General features: G+C 35.8%; 1 protein-coding gene across 1 annotated transcript in view; it reads right to left on the bottom strand.

The window, feature by feature from the left end:
* Nucleotides 1-22,317, bottom strand: part of VPS13C (vacuolar protein sorting 13 homolog C) — a 176,085-nt gene that overhangs the window by 132,199 nt on the left and 21,569 nt on the right. The window contains exons 6-12 of the mRNA XM_052647403.1: nucleotides 18,927-18,989; nucleotides 13,968-14,033; nucleotides 13,559-13,668; nucleotides 10,685-10,744; nucleotides 8,525-8,584; nucleotides 7,405-7,485; nucleotides 6,462-6,519 (exon numbers count right to left, since the gene is read on the bottom strand). Coding sequence (XP_052503363.1) covers nucleotides 6,462-6,519; nucleotides 7,405-7,485; nucleotides 8,525-8,584; nucleotides 10,685-10,744; nucleotides 13,559-13,668; nucleotides 13,968-14,033; nucleotides 18,927-18,989 — 498 coding nt within the window. The remainder of the gene's footprint in view (nucleotides 1-6,461; nucleotides 6,520-7,404; nucleotides 7,486-8,524; nucleotides 8,585-10,684; nucleotides 10,745-13,558; nucleotides 13,669-13,967; nucleotides 14,034-18,926; nucleotides 18,990-22,317) is intronic.

Genomic DNA, 22,317 nt, shown 5'->3' with positions numbered 1-22,317 from the left:
GAATGAAATTCATATTACCCAGAAAAAATTGCTTACTACTTTATAATTTTCAAAATGATTATTACATATATAGTTTTAGACTCAAAAGAAGACAATATTCTTGAAGTTAAGTAGTATAAAAAAAGAGTATCAGGGAATATGACAGAGCAAAAAGTAATGTACTAAATTATAATTGTGAATAGCACTAAAGTTATATAAATTGTGATATCTTATTTATAGGACTTCCCTGGTGGCTCAGACGGTAAAGCGTCTGTCTACAGTGCGGGAGACCTGGGTTCGATCCCTGGGTCGGGGAGATCCACTAGAGAAGGAAATGGCAATCCACTCCAGTACTATTGCCTAGAAAATTCCATGGACAGAGGAGCCTGGTAGGCTACAGTCCATGGGGTCGCAAAGAGTCGGACACAACTGAGCGACTTCACTTCACTTCACTTCATAGTATTTATAATATGTGTAAGATTATATAAAATTTTTTAACTTATTTAGAGGTTATTTATAATTGAAACATCCCCAAAAATAAAGTTGCAGATTTTTCTGAACAAGTTCTTTCATGAATCAAACTAAATGCTCTCACAAACTAACAGGATCTGAAAGCTTTACCATCATTAAACAGGCACGCTTGTGGACATAAAGAGAAAGTGCCAACTCTCATATAAAGGTAGTTAGCTATAAAAGAATAAAAAGAAAACAAAAGTGAACCATAGTAGTATGGAATATAGAAGAACACGGGCATAAAAACTGAGAAGAAACATAAAGAGGTACACTAAATATATACAAAAGAATAGCAGAGGCGGGCCTAAGATGGCAGAGGAATAGGATGGGGAGACCACTTTCTCCCCGAAAAATTCATCAAAAGAACATGTGAACCTGAGAAAATTCCGCAAAACAACTTCTGAATGCCTGCCCAGGACATCAGGCACCCAGCAAAGCAGCCCATTGTCTTCGAAAGGAAGTAGGAAAAAATATAAAAGATAAAAATAGAGACAAGAGATAGGGATGGAGCTCCATCCCGAGAAGGGAGTCTTAAAAAAGAGACATTTCCAAACACCACAAAACACTCTCACTGCCAAGTCTGTGGCGAGCCTTGGAACCACAGAGGGGAACATAATTGGGAGGAAAAAAAAAATTAAAACCCACAGATTACGAGCCCACCGGTAACTCCCCCAGCAGAGAAGCAGCGCAGACGCCTGCACCCGCCACTAGCAAGCGGGGGCTGGGCAGGGAGGCGCTGGCTGCACTGCTTAGAGTAAGGACCAGGCCTGAATGCCCTGAGGGCAATCTGAGGGAACTAACTTGAGATAGCAAACCAGACTGTGGGATAGCTATCACCCAAAGAGCCATAACCTAAGACACCGCCAGACCCGCTCACAGAACAAAGGACTGACTAGAGCTCCATGAAAAGCCCCAAACTAAGGCACCCTCAGGCCCGCTGACAGAACAAAGGACTGAGCAGAGCTAGCCAGCTGCAGGCCAGCCCATCGTCCTCCAGACACAGGCAGGCGAGGGCAGCCAGAGCCGGAGGGGGGAAATCACGGCCCCAGAGAGGCATTATCTACCAAACTGCAAGCAGGCTTCCTTGCTAACCAAGACTCCTTGGGATTCTGGACAGTCAACATCTGCCTCAGAAGGTGAGCCGGTTGTACACCCAGAAAACCGAGCAGCAGGGACGGGGGAGGCAATAAGTCGCAGCGACTGCGCTCGCCAAACACCTCATCACCTGAGCTGCTCGGATCTGGGAAGGGCACAAAATGCAGGCCCAACCGAGTCTGCTCCTCTGAGGACTACCCGAGTACCTGAACCTGAGTGGCTTAGACCTGGAAAGTGCATACAACCCAGGCCCAGCCTCAGATGGTTCCCGGCAGAGCAACCTAGAGCCTCAGCAGTGTAGACAGGGAAAGCACACAAGCCGTGAGCGGGGGCAAACCCAGTGTGGCCGAGACACTGCGAGCACACACCAGTGTTACATGTTTGCAGCGTCCTTCCCTCCCCACAGCACGACTGAACAAGTGAGCCTAAAAAAGTGTCCACCGCTGCCCCCTTGTGCGAGGGCAGAAATTAGACACTGAAGAGACCAGCAAACAGAAGAAGCTAAAACAGAGGGAACCTCCTTGGAAGTGACAGGTGCAATAGACTGAAACCCTGTAGATAGTACTGACTATAAGCCAGATCAAAGAACTATCTGAAAATGAACTGACCCCACACTGCCCACAACACCACCAGATAAAGTCCTAGATATGTTTTTACTATTTTTACTATCATTCAATATTTTTTTATTTTTTATTTTTAAGTCCTTTATTACTCCTTTAATTTTCATTTTTATAACCTACTATTACTATGCAAAAAAAAAAGAGAGAGACACTATTTTTTAAAGCAAACTTCATATATATATATTTTATAATTTTGTGACTTTTTTTTCTCTTTTTCAATATTGTATTTTTGAAATCCAACCTCTACCCTAGATTTTTAATCTGTGCTTTTTGGTATTTGTTATCAATTTTGTACCTTTAAGAACCCAATCTTCACTACCCATTTTTACTCAGAAGCAAGATTACTGGCTTGACTGCTCTTTCCCCCTTTGGACTCTCCTTTTTCTCCTCCAGGTCACCTCTATCTCCTCCCTCCCCTTTCTCTTCTCTGCCCAACTCTGTGAATCTCTTTGTGTGTTCTGGATGGTGGAGAACACTTAGAGAACTGATTACTGGCGGGATCTGTCTCTCTCCTTTTGATACCCCCTTTATCCTCCTGGCCACCTCTGTCTCCTTCCTCCCTCTTCTCTCCTCTGCATAACTCCATGATCATCTCTGAGTGGTCCAGACTGTGGAACACACATAAGGAAGTGATTACTGGCTAGCTTGCTCTCTCCTCTTTTGATTCCACTTCATCTCATCCTGGTCACCTCTATCTCCCTCCTCCCTCTTCTCTTCTCTATGTAACTCAGTGAACCTCTCTGGGTGTCCCTCACTGTGGAGAAACTTTTCATCTTTAACCTAGATGTGTTATCAACGGTGCTGTATAGATACAGAAGTCTTGAGGCTACTGTAAAAATAAGACTGAAAACCAGAAGCAGGAGGCTTAAGTCCAAATCTGGAGAACACCAGAGAAAGCCTGACTCCAGGGAACAATAATCGACAGGAGCTCATCAAATACCTCCCTACCTACACTGAAACCAAGCACCACCCAAGAGCCAACAAGTTCCAGAGCAAGACATACCATGCAAATTCTCCAGTAACACAGGAACATAGCCCTGAGCTTCAATATACAGGCTGCCCAAAGTCACTCAAAACCCACTGACATCTCATAACTCATTACTGGACACTTCACTGCACTCCAGAGAGAAGAAATCCAGCTCCACCCACCAGAACACTGACACAAGCTTCCCAAATCAAGAAACCTTGATAAGCCACCCTTAAAACCCCACCCACAGCCAAAGCAATCTTGAGAAAGAAGAATGGAACTGGAGGAATCAACCTGCCTGACTTCAGGCTCTACTACAAAGCCACAGTCATCAAGACAGTATGGTACTGGCACAAGGACAGAAATATAGATCAAAGGAAAAAGATAGAAAGCCCAGAGATAAATCCATGCACCTATGGACACCTTATCTTTGACAAAGGAGGCAAGAATATACAATGGAGAAAAGACAATCTCTTTAACAAGTGGTGCTGGGAAAACTGGTCAACTACTTGTAAAAGAATGAAACTAGAACACTTTCTTATACCATACACAAAAATAAACTCAAAATGGATCAAAGATCTAAACGTAAGACCAGAAACTATAAAACTCCTAGAGGAGAACACAGGTAAAACACTCTCCAACAAAAATCACAGCAGGATCCTCTATGACCCACCTCCCAGAATATTGGAAATAAAAGCAAAAATAAACAAATGGGACCTAATTAAAATTAAAAGCTTGTGCACAACAAAGGAAACTATAAGCAAGGTGAAAAGGCAGCCTTCACTTCCCACGGAATGGGAGAAAATAATAGCAAATGAAGCAACTGACAAACAACTAATCTCAAAAATATACAAGCAACTCCTGCAGCTCAATTCCAGAAAAATAAACAACCCAATCAAAAAATGGGCCAAAGAACTAAATAGACATTTCTCCAAAGAAGACATACAGATGGCTAACAAACACATGAAAAGATGCTCAACATCACTCATTATCAGAGAAATGCAAATCAAGACCACAATGAGGTACCATTTCACACCAGTCAGAATGCCTGCGATCCAAAAGTCTACAAGCAATAAATGCTGGAGAGGGTGTGGAGAAAAGGGAACCCTCTTACACTGTTGGTGGGAATGCAAACTAGTTCAGCCACCATGGAGAACAGTATGGAGATTCCTTAAAAAACTGGAAATAGAACTGCCATATGACCCAGCAATCCCACTGCTGGGCAAACACACTGAGGAAACCAGAATTGAAAGAGACACGTGTACCCCAGTGTTCATCGCAGCACTGTTTATAATAGCCAGGACATGGAAGCAACCTAGATGTCCATCAGCAGACGAATGGATAATATGTGGTACATATACACAATGGAGTATTACTCAGCCATTAAAAAGAATACATTGGAATCAGTTCTAATGAGGTGGATGAAACTGGAGCCGATTATACAGAGTGAAGTAAGCCAGAAAGAAAAACACCAATACAGTATACTAACGCATATATATGGAATTTATAAAGATAACCCTGTATGCAAGATAGCAAAATAAACACGGATGTATAGAACAGTCTTATGGACTCTGTGGGAGAGGGAGAGGGTGGGATGATTTGGGAGAATGGCATGGAAACATGTATAATATCATACGTGAAATGAATCACCAGTCCAGGTTCGATGCATGGTACAGGATGCTCAGGGCTGGTGTACTGGGATGACCCAGAGAGATGGTATGAGGAGGGAGGAGGGAGAGGGTTCAGGATGGGGAACATGTGTACACCCATGGCAGATTCATGTTGATGTATGGCAAAACCAATACAATATTGTAAAGTAATTAGCCTCCAATTAAAATAAATAAATTTATATTTAAAAAAAGAATAGCAGAGAAAATATATGGGATAAATAATATACCGGCAGCTTTGTTAGAGATCTACTCAAAAATAAATAAAGGTAAGGCTGCCAAGAAACAGAAAAGATCTCTGGAGAAATTCAAATCAAAACAACAGTGAATTTACCCCCTACATCTGTCAGAATGGCTACCATCAAAAAGCTTACAAATAACAAATGTTTACAAATAACATATTCTAACAAAGAGACTATGAAGAAAAGGGAACCCTGGTGCATTGTCCGTGGAAATGTAAACTGGTGCAGTCACTACTGAAAACAGTATGGAGGTTCCTCAAAAAGCTAAAAATAGAACTACCGTATGACCCAGCTATTCCACTTCTGGGCGTATATCCTGAAAAAATAAAAACACTAATTTGAAAAGACATATGCACCCAAATGTTCACAGCAGCGCTATTTACAACAGCCAAGATATTCCAGCTACCCAAATGCCCATCAAGAGAGGAACGGATTGAAATATGGTACATATATACAATGGAATATTACTCAGGCATAAGAATGAAATACTGCCATATGTAGCAGTATGGATGAACTTAGAGAATGTTATGCTTAGTGAAATAAGACAAGGACAAATATTACATGATATCATTTATATACAGAATCTAAAAAAAAACACAAATGACTGAATATGCAGAACAGACACAGACTCACAGATGTAGAAAATAAACTTGTGGCTACCAAAGAGGAGAGGGAAGGAGAAGGGACAAATTAGGGCATGTGATTAACATGTACAGCCTACAACACATAAAACAGATAAGCAATAAGGATTTACTGTACAGCACAGGGAATTAGACCCAATATCTTGTAATAATCCATAATGAAGTATAATTTGTAAAAACACATTATCTGTACTTTGTATACCTGAAATTAACATAATACTATAAATCAACTATGTGCAGGCATGCAACTCCCGCATCTCTTGCATTGGCAGGCAGATTTTTTACCACTGTGCCGCCTGGGAGGCTATACTATAATCATCTATACTTCATTTTTTTTAAATCTCTGGAGTAGTTTGTCTTAACACTACAATACTGACATGTTCAAAGTAACCTGAATATCAAGACCTCAGAGATTTCATTATTAAAAAAAGAAAATCTAATTCCTAAAACAAAGTAGACAATAACAAGATAGGGAAAAAAACATGAAGGTCAAGGAGGTTAGTTGTTGGGAGTGAACTATAGCCACAGAGCCCTTCTCTCTCACTCTCCAGTGGTGTAAGTGTTACAATCTATTTCTAAATACTAAAATATATACCGAATATGCTGTATCATGACACTAACATATAAAATTAATACTTTCTCTTTGTCAAAATAATTTAATCAGAAAAAGTATATTAAAATAAAGTATTTAATTCCACGTTTCCTATAACATAAAATAAACTTTTACCATTACTTACTGTATTGATGGTTCGGGGGTATATTGTTACTTGTAAGAATTTCACTTTTCAGCTGATCCTAAATAAAAAAATTTGAATGATATGAGAATGAAAAAGAAAATGCATACATTCTCAGCACCCCTGACACACACATGCACATAAAATATGGTTCTAAATCAATATCTTTATTCCCAACATTGTAATTATTAGTCCATAAGAAAAACACACTGAGCACTATTTACAGATATATTTCTTTAGAATATTACTTCAGTAGGCAATTTTTATAAATTCTAAATACCTAGAAACAACATAAGACTGTTCCACTCTGACTTAAAATGTATATAATGTGTACAGACACACACATTCATAAATTAGGATCTCAATCACTTTCTAGACAAAGGCAAATTAATCATTACAGTATCTTTCTGAGAAATAAAAGACAGAATCTTGGAATTAATTCAGTTCAGAAAATTCAACTGTTCTTTTCTAAGTAAATATGACTAAGATTGCTTAGCTTTAAGACATGACTTAACATACTTAGTTTTGAATCAATCTTTCACTATGATGTATCACTGTAAATGCTTAAAACATATGCTATGGATACATTTTTCAAAAATCTGATAGGTATCATCTGTCTTTACAATCCTCTTCAAGTAATCATTCTCATATGAAACTCCACAATGCAACCAGAATGCCATCAAAATGAGAGTGTGAAAAACCATAAATCCAGTTTTAATTTGATAGTATAGGTTCTCATCTCACTGTCAAGTGGAAGATGTCACAAAGATCTTCAAAAACAAAAGTGCTATTTTTAAGATACAGTCAATTACAAAAACTGTGTGGCACACTTCTGACTTAGTTACAACTTAAGCAAAAGACCAGTATCTTGTCTTCATTAGAGACCACGTATGTAAAATGAATCTCAGGAGTACAGTCCGCTATTCAGGGGGCAAACTGAAATTACCAAGATCTGTTCCCTCGATCCCTGGTAAGACATGCAGCAGTTCACATTCCAGTAGGCACTGAGACTATCAAGTCGTATCAGCTATAAAAAAAAATTGGAAAAGATCAGGCAACTAACAAATCAAAGTTATGTATCAATATTAAAAGAAAATTCTCACGCTCACTATAACAAAATCATCCAATTGTCATTCTGAACTTTTAAAGGGAAGAAGATAACGCAAAAGTGGAGGAAAACATATGTATGTTATTCAGAGACTTTATTATTAATCTGGGCTTCCTTAGTGGCTCAGATGGTACAAAAAATCTAATTGCAACACAGGAGACCTGGGTTCGATATGAGGGTCAGGAAGATCCCCTGGAGAAGGAAATGGCTATCCACTCCAGTATTCTTGCCTGGAGAATTCCATGGACAGAGGAGCCTGGCAGGCTACAGTCCATAACATCCCAGAGAGTCGGACGTGACTGAGTGACTAACACTTATTAATCTAGCATTTGCTGAATTGTGCTTGCAGGAACACTGTTCCCCAGGGGATTTACTCATTCAATAATCAAATATTTATTGAGAATTCAGTATTTAACAGACTCTGTAAGTATTTCAATGAATAAGAAAGACATGATTCCTCCAACGAATACAAATGGCTGTTTCAAAGGAAGGGTGAAGGGAAGAGGATTCTATGATCAACAAAGGTGGATAAAAGTACATACAAAATATCCCTTTGGAAGAGTCAAAGTGTTTATTAGCATATTTAAAGTATTGTGAAATCCTGGAGTTTAAAACAAAATAAAATATACCTGTCTAACTATGAATACTTTTCTGTTTTAGCCAGTAATCTTACTTGACCAGAGAATATTTTTTCAACAAATCTAATATTATCTCAATTAACTAATGCCCCATCAAATACAATCTGGGAAATATTAATTTTATCCAGTTTCTTTATATTCTAGCTGAAGAAAGGTAAGTGATTTTAGAAGGTAACATAGTAAGTAGCTGAGCCAAAACTAAACCCTAAACTTTCAACTCCCATTCAATGGTATATTCTGCTCTATCAAGGTTACTTAAGAAAATACGTTAAACGTTTGTACTTAGGAAAATAACTAGATTAAAAAGTCTAGTCTAATACCTTGTATATAATTTTTTCTGCTTCATTTAATATGCACGGTGTCCAGTCTTTGTTTGCAGTCTAAAACAAAAAAAAAACAGAATAACTGTGAAATGAAGTATATGTATCATAAAACAGTGCTCTAATACCTGTAACAAAACAACTTAGAAATAACAAGACATCTAGTTATCATTGGCTAATGTGAGTTACCTGTTTTTCAATACATATATTACAAAATCAAAGGAAGAGTGAAAAAGAGAATTGAGGAGGTTCTAATTTAATTCAGTTCATTCATCCAGAAAATAATTACTGAGCTATTATGTGTCTGAGAGTGGGTATGAATAAAAAAAAACAAAGAGCTAGCTAGGCAGTGGTTAGATGTGGCTGAGTGGAGTCAGAGGAGGTTAAGGAGAGGCTTTTTAATTTTAATATAAAGGAGAGACTTAATGCGCTTAAATGGTTAGAAGACAGAGGTGGGCAGGGAAGAAGAGCTGAAGATTTAGGAAAGAAAAGGAAATTGACAGAAATAAGGAAGAAAGGACAAAAAGTAGAAGAGAATGAGAGAGTCGGGGAAAGGCTCCTAAGGACATGGGTGAGGACGGGATCCAGTCAGGTGGGGAGATTACCTAAGATTTAAGAGTTAGTCTGCATTTGAAAAGATGGAAAAAAGGAATGGTACAGATACAGAAAGAGGTGAGTCTGCTATTATTGTTGTTATAACAGTCAATGTAGTAGTCGAAGCAGAAATTGAGCCAATGTGCCAAATACTTTATTCAAACTATTTAACTGAATCATCACAAAAACACTAAGATACAGGTAATACTGTATCAATGAATGGAGGTTGGATAGAAGGAAACCAACATGGTAACCAGAACAGTAAGGTGTCACAGGTACTCTGATAAAATATAAAGGGGAGTATTAAAAAAAAAGGAATAGTAAATTCTAAGAGTGAAGAAAAAAAAATGAGAAAAACAGTAATATCTCAAGGAAATATTAAAACCCGAATAGAATCACCAGGCAGTCTAAGGGAAAAGAGTAACACAGGCAAAGAAAACCGTATGAAAAATCTGAGGAAAGATACATAGGATCAAAGAACAATACACACTAAGGAAACTATACATCGCCCTTACGCCCTGGTACTCCTGCCATCAGTCAACCCAAAGTCAGCCACAGGACTATTTTGTGTTTTTCATTTGGTCTGCTAGAAGCTCAATATTAAATACTGACCTTTCTTATGACTCATATTGTTTGTCTCATTTTTCTGGAACAATTATGCCTCTACCTTTCAGAACACAGATTCTGGTTCTTCAAAAGTATTATAGTATTATTTTTTTTTTATTGAGAGCTACTTCAAATTTATTTTTGAGACAAGCAGAGGATAAACAGTGTATTAAACACTAGCTTCCTTGACTCCCTTTCCTTTATTTCTCCAATACCTGTTAACTTTTTTTGCTTTGATCTTCAACTGATATATATTTCTACTTCTCTGTATGCATGTATCATTCTTAAGGAGTCCATGGAACAAAGACCTTTTTCTGTTTCATAGACTACTTCTCTTTCTTTTCTCCTTCGTCTTCGTTCCTTCCTAAGGCCCTCTTCACATAACTACTCAAAAGGCAAAAATATACCCAATGTGATTTACTGCTCACTGTCCTTAACTTTAAAACATGTCCCTACCACTTAGTTGTCCATAATAGAAAAAAAAAATGTCCAACCAGGATATACCCACTCTATACACTAAGGATCTTAAAAGAAAAAACAAACTGCATTGTAAAATACTTAATCAAAATAAATTATCTTATGTATATTTCAATATAATAAACACATATACAAACATATAAATAGATACACATGTACAAGCTATTTGGAAATTATACTGTGGATAAGAACTTGACTCTATGGAAATCTATCTTCCCCTAATTTACTACACATTTAAGATACAGCTTTTAAGACTTTCAACACACTTGTTCTTAATATTTTTATATTTGTTAAATTCAAAGATAAAATAATTACAGAATATAATAAAAGTATCACTAAAAATTATAAATTTCTAGAAAAGCTATAGAAAGGTTACACATAAAAATAAAAAAGCTATTTGCAGCAATAGCTGATCTTAGGAAATTCACCCTGAGAAAAAGATTTTACAGATTCCACAGAAATTTTAAATAAGGTCAACTTTACCAATAGACTAAGTTCTCCCAGTGTGACACCAAATGAAAGAGGCCGCTCTGGATCTGATATCTGTCAAAGAAAAAAAGTGACATTAAAATACACTCATAGTGAAGGTAAATCCATTTTACACTCTACAACAGGCAACACAGGACAATGAATTTACAGGTAAGTTACACAACACAAATGGATTTGTGGAGAAGAGAGGGAAGGAAGACACTAACATGGCTGAGATTTTCCGTATTTTGTAGGCATGACACTAACATGATACTTTCCCAGTGGAACTATTTTTTTTTACTAGAAGTGAGAACACTCACTCACTAGGACTAAACAGATTCTTGTCCAGATAGTTTAAAAGAGACAGTCTCTTTATGTATACCACTAAAGATGTTCTCCATATATAAATAAAACAAGGAGTTGCAGATAAAACAGTGCCACTAAAGTATTTTTAAAAGATTTTCACATTTAGAAATGTGAACTATCTCTCTACACCTTTAATTTCCAATGACACTTTAAAAAAATGTCCGTTAGAAGATGCTCAAGATCCTTAATATTTAATTTCCTCAATCCCTTAACCCAAAATCTGCCATTATTAAGCTGATCTATTTCTCATCTTCAATATCTAAGTAATATTTATACACAGTGCTTAAACTGTGCCATTGTATGTATCATGACTTTGTTTTTGACATCTCAGAGATGTACAAAAATTAGTGTTTTTTGGTCACGAAAGAAAATAGGGAAACTAGAGACAAGAGAAAAATCATATAATGTTCTAAATCATCCATCAGGGACTTGAGTCACATACACCCTTCTCAAACAGGAAAACCGTGATCTGGTATAGCTGTAAAGAATGAGCTTTGTGAGCTTTGTTTTTAATATCAGATATATTATGGTTTGTGGCAAAATATATTTCCTTCATCCCCATATTCATCTTTTTAGGCCTATGGATCTCAAGCTCAAAATAGCTTGCAGCTATTTCAGAAGGAACTTTAATAAAGCACAACTCCTCAGCTGCTAATGCACTACCCATAAATTACTGCTCTCATACAAAGAGCATCTTTATGATAAATTGTACCTCCCCTACCCTCATTTCTATATTTTTAACTATCCTTCCACACACAATAATTAAGGTAATCACACTGAAAGAGGTAAGATACAAGGAAGATCCCTTTGTGCTTTTAATTTTTTCTGTAGATTATTTTAATATATTTTGTCACTGACACCAACTTAAATGTAATTGATATTACTTGTCCCACTCCTGTGCATCTCTGTATTTTTTCATTAAAGAGAAAGAAATAACATAGCTTTCAAATTGTACTTGCTCAGTAGAAAAGCTTAGTTTAAGTTTAAACTGAAAGTGGGAGGGAGGGTCAAGAGGGAGGGGACATAGGTATACCTATGGCTGATTCATGTTGATGTTTGGCAGAAACCAACACAATACTGTAAAGCAATTATCCTTCGATTAAAAATAAAAAAATTTTTAAAAGCCGAGATTATTATTGATCAACATGCCCCTGGCTTTAAGAATAATTCTTTTAATCCCATGACAACTTGAGTTCTAAGTTTGTTTTAAACAAGGCAATTTATGAATTAGGCTTTTTAGACATTTTTTTGTAAAGTTCTGTCTACTGGACTTTCCAGGTGCCTCAGCAGTAAAGAATCCACCTGCCAATGCAGGAGACGTGAGTTCGATCCCTGATCCAGGAAGATCCCACATGCTACAGAGCAACTAAGCCACAGCTACTGAGCCTGTGCTCGAGAGCCAGGAGCCCCAACTACTGAGCCCATGCGCTGCAGCCACTGAAGCCTGCACCCCCCAGAGCCCGCGCTCCGCAGTAAGAGATGCCACTGCAACAGAGGCCCAAGCATGCACCTAGAGAGTAACCCCTGCTCACCACGACTAGAGAAAAGGCCACAGCAGCCAAGACTCAACACAGCCCAAAACAAAATTCAGTCTAATGATGAGCTAGGTTTTCCAGACATTTGTTCGTTAGCAAAATTCAGTCTAATGACTACAGAAAAACGAAACATCAAGTTGGTATAAGACGGACATGGTATATCTTGAAAAACTACAAGTGTATCTTACTGAATATGAACTGAAAAAAGGGACTTATCAGGAAAGTAAAATAAATTCGCTATATGGCAGTATGACTTTAACTGTAATCTAAACTTAAAGTAAACTAAAAACAAAAAAGAAAGCAAACTCAGTTTTGGAAAAGATGAAAGAGCATTTCCAATTCACTACGTAAATGAAAAAATTCAAGCCTTTTCATCTATGCTTCAAACTTTAAGACAAAGCAATGCACATTAAGTTCAAAATATTGACTATGTTTTAATTAAAATTAATCAATCAAATAGTTCTTAATCAACTAACATTAAGCTTTTAGTCATCAATGAAGTGGTTTCTAAACACCGCTCCACATGCATGTGAGTAGCTGTGTGTGCTAAAATCCTGTGTGGTAGAATGTAAAGTACATGTGACTAGCAGCCAAGGGACCTGGGTTTCAGTCCCCTTTCTACCAACCACCATTGTAACTGATTACTTCATTACCTCTGGGAACCAATTTTTTTGTCTTTGTAAAAAATTAAAAAATTAGTTCCTTAAAGCTTTATTAGTCTAAGTCTTTAAACAAAATTCAAAATAAATAATAAAGGAAAATCCAAAAATCTCTTAAATTAGCTTTAGAAAGAAACATATGGTGGTTTATGACATATTTATACATTTAATGAAAAAGTCTTAATGCTAGTAAGGAGATATGGTAGTGTACTAATCAGGAAAAACTTAATCTTGGATTTAAAACTGCCATGTATGGGCAAATCAATAATTAGTAATAATTAATGTCATAAAATACATAATTACTAACTTACACCAAGTAAACTACTTACATCATCTTCATATTTAATGTGAATGTCTGTGATTTTTACTTGTACATTTTTAATTACTTGAGTTGCCAATTTTTCCAAAAACGTATCCTTTTTGGCTTCTTTTGGTTTATCTATAAAAAATAGAAAAATACAAGTTCAAGAGTTGAAATTATCACATAATTCATAATCAATGATCAAAGGATAGTTAAGTACTACTCATCAGGAATTACAACCTATTCCTTGCTTTATTTTAGATTTTAATATGCATTTCCAACTTAAAACTTATTTTTCAGCCACTATATCAACAGGGAAATCCCTAAAACTTATTTTGAAGTTACATCATAATCTAACATTTATTTTACCTTTGAAGACAGAAATCAAGTGGCAATGTGTATAAATAACACATGGCATAAAAACCACTTTTACCTACCTTTTGAGCGATCAAGACCTTTAAAAGGTTTCTTAAAATGTTTTTTGTGCTTTTTACGTTTACGTCCTTCTCAGTGGAAGCATTTTAGTGAGAAAAGGATAAAATTCAAGTTAGCAGACTAGAGGACAGAAAAGAAAACAAGAGACTTCTTCCTGACAGCAAATTCTGGTACAATTCACCTTATTTTATTCTAAACTGACCTGTTACTTCAATACAGGCAGAAATTCACAAACCTTTTTAGTCTAGAATAACCTTCTGTAAGAAAGAAAGTAACTTAGCAGATGCAATTACACAAAAATTGAGTAAAGTATCTGTACACAGTGCCCATTAGAATATTTATGACTGCTTAAAATATAAACTTTAATTTTTAATTTCAACATTGGCAAAATATTGGAAATGTAATAATGACAAAATATGTATGGTAGGAGCACAAATGAAATGAATGGGTAGGTTGCTGACAGATGACTTCCTCTGAATGATACATACACCTCACAAAAACAGGATCCTTTACAGTCTTGAGAATATAAAGAATACAAAAAGGGAAAAAAAAAACTGTACACAGAATTTTACATTTAGCTTAATAATTCCTTTAGCATCTCTTTTATTTGGCACTGCCTTGTTTCATGGCATTAACCCAAACCTATCTTACCCAACTTATAAATCTTTACATTCAACTGCCTACTACACATCAGATCCAGTCCTCACTCTTGGGGCGGGCTCTGTATAGTCTCCCGTGCCTCCAACCTCCACTCTTTTCTTTAATCTAACCTCCTCTGACCTAATACTACCAGATTCACATCTTCCAAAATACTATTCACAGCCTGTTAATCCCTGCTCAAAATTATGTTAAAGGCTCTTTGTAGCCTGCCAAATAAAATGAGAAAGTGTTTGCATGACACAGAGGTCCTTTTATGATCCAGTCCCTATCCCCCTGTCCTGGTCTATCTTCTGCCACTCATCCTTGCACTGGACACTTCAAGAAAACTACTGCTACTTTCCAAAACAAGCTATAACTTAAAAAAAAAAAAAAAAAAAACTTTTTATTTTGTCCTGGGGTATAGCTGATTAACGATGTTGTGACTGTTTCAGGTGAACAGAGAAGGGACTCAGCCATACATGCACATGTGTCCATTCTCCCCTAAATTCCCCTCCCATCCTGGACGCCACATAACACTGAGCAGAGTTCCATGTGTACAAGCTATAACCTTCTAATGCCTTCATGCCTCTACACATAGTAGATTCCCTGAACTTAGTTTGCTCTCCCTCAAGTTCTTCAGGCAAATTCCCAGCAGGCTTTCAAATCTCAGGTCCAGCACTACTGTTTGTGTAATGCCTTCTCCAACTCTTCCAAGAATCTCCAAGACCATCAACCCTGGTGCCTTATACAGACTTCCACTAAGCAATGAATACATTGAATCTGAAGTATCTGCACAACTGGTTTGTTTCTAGTCAGGAGGAGTCCTTCATTAGAACAAGAATTATCATAATATCTAGGCACAAAGCACATGATATGTATCTATTCAACTGAATCAAAATTATCTACACTTGGACATTAAAATAAAATATACAAGCTCAATTAATGTTATAGAGAATATACTGATATTTAGCTTGAAATTTTAAATTTGTTCTTCCTTGATATTTTAAAGCAAATTATCCCGCCACTACAAGAACTAAGAATCAAATTATCAAGTCCTGGATTTTAAGCATAAGACCCTAAGTTTCGAGAAGGAAATATTTACTAAACCTGTTACAGGACTTTGCCATTACCAGGAGTTCTTGTCACAGTGATGGTTCCCTAAATCTTTTTCATTTACAAATTAAACATTCAGCGAAGTTCTCAGAGAAATACTATTTGAAAAGAAATAGCTAAGAAAGCCAGAGAAGCCCTGAAAACCATCCCACTGAGGGAGAAAGTTTTCGGAGACAGGATTCAGCTGCCTGGGTTTAGAGTCTGGAATAACTCACTCTTCTCATCTGACCTCCTATTATCCTTCTGGTTTCACATTTGTCCTAGAACCTTGTTCTGTCTTTGATCTCAATGTTAGATGCACCATGTTTCAAATGGTTTCAAAATCTAATCTGAGTACTACAGAGTCTTCATTTAAGCTGATGAATAATAAATGTATGATCCCCAGTCACTTTCTAAAGCCGTTCTCAAATGTTTTGGTCTTAGGGTCCCTTTAATACACTTAAAACTTAAGAAGCTTAACCAGCTTTTCATTAGGGTGGGTTACAGATACTGATATTTACCACGTTGGAAATCAACACTGAAAAGCTTTTTAATGGTTATTAACTTATTAAATAACCCATTATGCAATAGCACAGGTAAAGTGTATTTATGAAAAATAACTATGCTTTCCAAACAAAAACTTGTAATGAGAAGACTGATAGGGTTTTACAGGCACAAATCTCCTTAATGTATAGTTTAGTAGGAGACTGCTGGATACAAATACCTGCTTTTGCCTTCGCTCTTTTAGGATCTATTGTTTAGATTGGAGTATGTGAGGAAAATCTGACCTAATTACAGAAATGTAATAGGAAACAGGACGAACATCTTCATCTTTTGCATATGAACATCTTTTCATGTAATTATTGATACTACATCAAACTCAACCAGTGATAGTTTCTTAAAGCTGCACCTTGGAATCTGAAACTATCAGTCAATTTTTCATCTAAATTAAAGCTGGTCTACCATGCACTTTAATACATTCATAATATTTTACCACACTTTAATAATACAGAAATACTGCTTCATTGAATTATACAGATCTTACAAATGTGGAGTCACTTTATTTTTTAATATGAAAAATCACATTAATCTCATCAGAAAAGTCTTTCAGTACGGGAAGCTGTGAAGCTCAAAGTGGCAAATACAATTCCCCAAAATTCTAATTTTTGTTCAAAAGCTCAAATCTTATTGCTGATAACAAACACTGTCAGTTCTTTTTTCTTAAAGCTGTGTTGTTGAAATGTCTCCCAAACACCCAAATCTGAGTAATAATCATCTGTCAGCCATTCTTTGAAGTAAAATGGCTTTCCATGGAAAAAGCAACTGAAAACCCAAACAACTGCACAAGTATTTTCCCTTGAGACAATTATCCTGCTTCAGTCTACAGAAGTCCAACATGTATGCTTCCTCTTCTGTCACAAAATGATACATATACTCAAGAGCTGTAATCTATTAAAATTAAATGGTTTCTATTTCATCAATGATTTTCTTAAGCAAAATTGCTGCTTCTTCCATTCTACTTTGGTTTTTACTGTGAGTGACTGGCAAGGAACAATACAATAGCTACTGGCAGTAGAGTTTGGTGCCACTGCCTTAAATCATGCTAAGGCAGCCAGCAATCTTACACAACATTGCTTTTGCACCATCAGTACCAATGTTAATACAGTGGGGGAAAAAAATAATGTCTTAGAATTATTATGAAAATAGTTTTGACTTTTTGAGAATCATTGCTCCGGAAAAAAAAATTTTAATGAGTAAATATACACTCTCAAAGAATCAGACACAACTGAGCGACTGAACAACAACAAATATACACTCAGAAACTGAAAAAATGAAGGCATTATAAAGAACACATTAAGTCCTGGGCAACTAAACAAAAGACATCTTCAACAAAATTAACTATTCTCATTTCAGCATCATCAAACTCTAGGCCAAGTTTATTTGCCTTTTTTTTTTTAATCCAGGCTAATACACACTTTTGGAATAAAAAGAAACTCTGAGTCATGAAGTTTTACTTTAGAGTGACCTCTGTCTGTTTTGTTTTGTTTTTTAAGCACTGCTGCCCAATGATTTTTTTTATATATTTAAATAGGCCACTAGAACTCATTTGTATCCTGGAGGCAGGTTGTACTTAGTAAGATCAGAAAACACTGCCCCTGGCAGACTAACAGAAAGTTGGTTCGATTACAACCCACAAAATTGGACAGTGAACCATGAGTTATCTTTTATATTAAACCAAGTGACTCTAAGACAAACAGTCAGTCACTCTTATTCAAGGGGCAGATATGTTTAAAGAGAAACTCCTTTCAGGGTAATTTCATTCATGCTATGAAATTTGCCATGCAACTCATCCTTCCATTTGTCATAATGAACCTAAAAATTAAAGAAGTATCTAGCAGCAAAAGTAATTCTATTGTAATGCTTATTGTTGTTTATTTCTTGAGATAGAGATGCCACTTGCTTGCCACTTAATCAAAACAAACTTTAAGTGTGACTAAGTTAATACAACAAGTTCCTGAAAAGTTATAGATAAATATATTTAAAATATTTTAATATTTGAAAATATTTAAATATTGTTTAAAATATTAGAAATTATCATTTTAATGTGCTTGGTAAACTTCCTAAGATACAATAAAATCCTACTATAAATCCTAAAACAGTCAGCCTTCAAATGTGCCTTTTTTGTGAGGCTGTCCAGGACAGTACTCTACATGTGCTGCCAAAGCTACTACACAGATGAAGCAAATCAGGGAGGAGAGGAGAAGAAAGTCAGGGAAACATCTTTCATCAAGGTCCTAAATAAAGTCTCACTCAAAAAAAAAAAAAAAGGTTCCATTTTATTGCTTTTTACAAGTTTGAAAACCACTGCTACAGAGGAGAAATTGTTTCACTGAAAAACTATAGAACAAAGTCAAAAAGGCAATCCAGATTTGGAAGTTATCCACAGATCAAACTGTAAACTGCATAAGGCAGCGGACTGGGTCTGCTTCACCCCATGAACACTGAGCATCCAGCATAGTCTTCCTACTAGAAGACATTAAGCATTTGGTGAGAGAATAAATGGCTGCAGAAGATGGAAGAAAGGAAATGACAGTGAAGGGGAAAAACATGAATTACATTTCCATATTTTCTCAAAGGATGACATGCCATATAAACTCCATTAAAAGCACGAGCATGGGTAAGAACATAATTTTGTATGTAGCTCAGTATAATTAACCATGCATACCCACCAGGCTTTATGTCCTTGTAAACAAAGTTTTCCAAGCCATGTATGAACTCCCCTGAATGTGCGCCTGCATCCGCACGGCAGCAATAACCAAAATGCAAAGCATTTTAAGACATCTTTAATTTCATATGTTAAATACATCTGAACTTAGTTCAAAGAATTAGACATCATATAACAGAACAAGTAAAATCCAGTGACCCTAAAACAACTTACTTCTACGGAAATATTCTCAAGTGACACCATTTCCATTCTTTCAACACACAGGCTCTGTTTTCATACATTAAAACAAAAACTCTTAATAATTAAAATTATAACAATTAATAATTTCAAGTTAAGCAAAACAGACAAATATCGATTATGGCTAATGTCTCATTGATTTACCCAATTTTCAAAGAGAGCAAAAATCTGCTATTTTGGTTCCCTTTCTGCCCACCATCTGTTCATTTTCAGAAGGAAACATTGCTGCAATATTTATGCTAATTTTAGGGTTAACTGAAATGAATTCATCTTACTTTAGTATCATGTTCTCTTCAAGACACACTGTCTGAATCCTTTCTATTCATTCTTATTAGTGATGGTTAAGTAGCACCATCTTCCATTTTGCTCCCCAAATCCAGCTTATATACCACTTCCTAAAACACAGCCATGATCACATCACTCTCCAGATTTTTAAAGAAAAAGTAACTTCCTGACTTTCTCACTGACTATCGAACAAAGTCCATTATAACACAGTCAAGAGCCAGACCGAGTTCAAATTCTAGCTCTATCATTTTCTAACAGCATAACGTAGAACAAGCTATTTAACTTCCAGCTTTCTCAACTATAAAATGGGAACAATAAAAGCCTTTATATCATAGAATTACGACTATTACATGAGTCAGCTGATATTAACCACTTTGAAGAGTGACCCGCAAACAGTAAATTCTCAATAAATGTTACCTGCTATCAGTATCATCATCACCATCACAGTATTCAAATTTCTCAAAACTGATATAAACTTAGCTTTCCAACTCCCCTCCAGCTACACTATCAAAGTCCCAAATTCTTGGCAGTTCCCCATACATGCTTTACACAGTTTCCTTTCACTAGCGCCTTAACCTAGAATGCCCTCTCTCCCTTCTGCATACTCAGCTGAAATACAGATCTTCAGAGTGTCCGCCCTGATCTCTGGCTGAACATGATAAGCCCTTCATGAACTTCTGTAATACTCTAACTACATCTCATTAATGAGACTCTACACCCTCTCCTGTCTATTACTATACATGAGGTCTCTGACAGTAGGCTACAGGAATTTTCTAATTTTTGTGTTTACAACAATGTGTTGAACAGACTGGCAGCAGACTTCTCAAAAGTACCTGGAAGTCAAAAGACTTTTATCTTTAAAATTCTAATTTTAAACTCAATATTCTATCCTCAGCCAAATCAAACAAGTGTGGAAGTAAATTACAAAACTTTCAGACTTGAAAGGATCTTAAAAATTATATCCAGTACATCCTTTCGTAAAAGCCATCAGAAATGCTTCAGCTAAACAAAGGAACAAAACTAAGAACAAAAGGCAAGGGAGTCGATGAATTAAAAACAGAAGAGCAGTGAAGATCAGTTCTAGGATGACAATTATACAGAACTGAAACAAAACAAACAAACAAAAAACACAACCAAAAACACTGCTCTTCAAGAGGGCAAGGGGGACAGGGAGAGGACAACAGATGTGTTTGGGCAATTGCAAAATAACACAGAGAGCCGTATGATTGATAGATTTCATGCAGCACACAGAAGAACTTAACGTAAATTTAAACAGCAGCAAAGAAGCACTTACAAATTCAAGAGAGAAAAACAAAAGGCTGGTGCAGAGGAAATATAATCACAGTATATTCTCTGACCCATCCAGTGAACAGTAATTATTTTGTCATAGTAATGTAAATTTTGACTCAGAATTGGCCAAAAATTATGATATGGCCATATTATGAGAAGATAGAGGAATTGAGGATGAAGGAAGATACTAAGAGAGGTAAATTCCTTGACTACTGTGGAAGGAAATACAGGATAGTGCCTTACATTAATAAATTAGACAACCACAGAATGTTAATATTTCTAAAATGATGGCTCCCTCTAAGGAGTGAGTCGAAAGGGTAGAGAAGGGTGAAACAAGAAACTGATACTTTTCATAAATCTTTTAGGAAAAAATATTTGATTTCAGAGTTAACATTAACTCTAAAATTTTAAGAGTTTTTAATAAATTAATATTTTAAAATATAAAATCTATATAGCATTTGAAAATCTTTTGACTTTACTAGGAATTTAACATTACCCTTTATTTTACAATAGCCTTTCCAAAAAAATAATTTACTACAATGAAATAAAAGAAGAAAAATATCAAGAAGTTTATTTTGACAGTTAAGCAAGCTCTCTAGAAATGAACTTATAGTTATATTTCAATTTTCTTTTTTTCCCACATAACAGTGGGCAGGCACTCTATTTTATCAAATGAAACAAACTGAGTAAAAGCACGTCTTTAAAGCAGATCAGACTAAAGACTCTCTTTTTTTATCAACTGCTGCTTATAGTTAAATCATTTCCTCTCCTTACCTGAGTCTCCATACATAAGCGACAGTGCTTTTGTGCTTTCAAAATCAAGAAATAAGTGGGAAAATAATAAGTATAAAAAATAAAGTCTAGTAATCAAGTCAAAACTGTTAATTAAAAATGGGGAAATGGAAAGCACATAAAGGCCAGGGTTGTCTTTAATCATTCACATGAACAACATTATATGAAGATAGGGTCTATATTCATATAAACTAGAGAAAGTACTTAAATGTAGTCTAAGTGACTAAATGTATTTCTTAATAATTGAGAAAAAAACTCTATCAACATATTTCCCAACTTCTATACTTTTATACTTTCCCAACTTTTATACTTAGAACATTTTGTTGACAAACCTAATATAACGTTAATGAAACTGAGTTTTAATTTCTGAATCTTAGTTCTATCCTAATAAAAACTAAACTTATCATCCAAGAAACTGCAATATAATGATTATTTATAAGCCTAACAGCCCCATTTACACAAGCTTAGTACTACAGATGTTGATCTCCTATAGATTTATTAAATCATCCTTAACAGTCTCTCTGCCAGACCCAAAAACAAGTTTCCTATGTATTAACAACCCAGTAGTCAAAATTCACAAGCAGTTAATACAAAATTTATAGCAAGTTATCAATTTGCTGATTAAGCTGTCAACTACTAAAACGGGGAGAGTATATACTATGCTTTCTCTTATAGTTCACTGGAAACACTAAAATATTTTTAAAGCAATCAGTTATTTCTATTCCAAAAAAAAGAAAAAAATGAGTTTTGGGTTTGTTTCTCAAAAGGGAAAAGATAAATTATATATATTA

The sequence above is a fragment of the Budorcas taxicolor genome, chromosome 10, assembly GCF_023091745.1.
Source record: "Budorcas taxicolor isolate Tak-1 chromosome 10, Takin1.1, whole genome shotgun sequence".
Taxonomy (NCBI): Eukaryota; Metazoa; Chordata; class Mammalia; order Artiodactyla; family Bovidae; genus Budorcas; species Budorcas taxicolor.
Note: the sequence above shows the minus strand (reverse complement) of the source record. Positions and strands in the feature narration are given on the sequence as shown.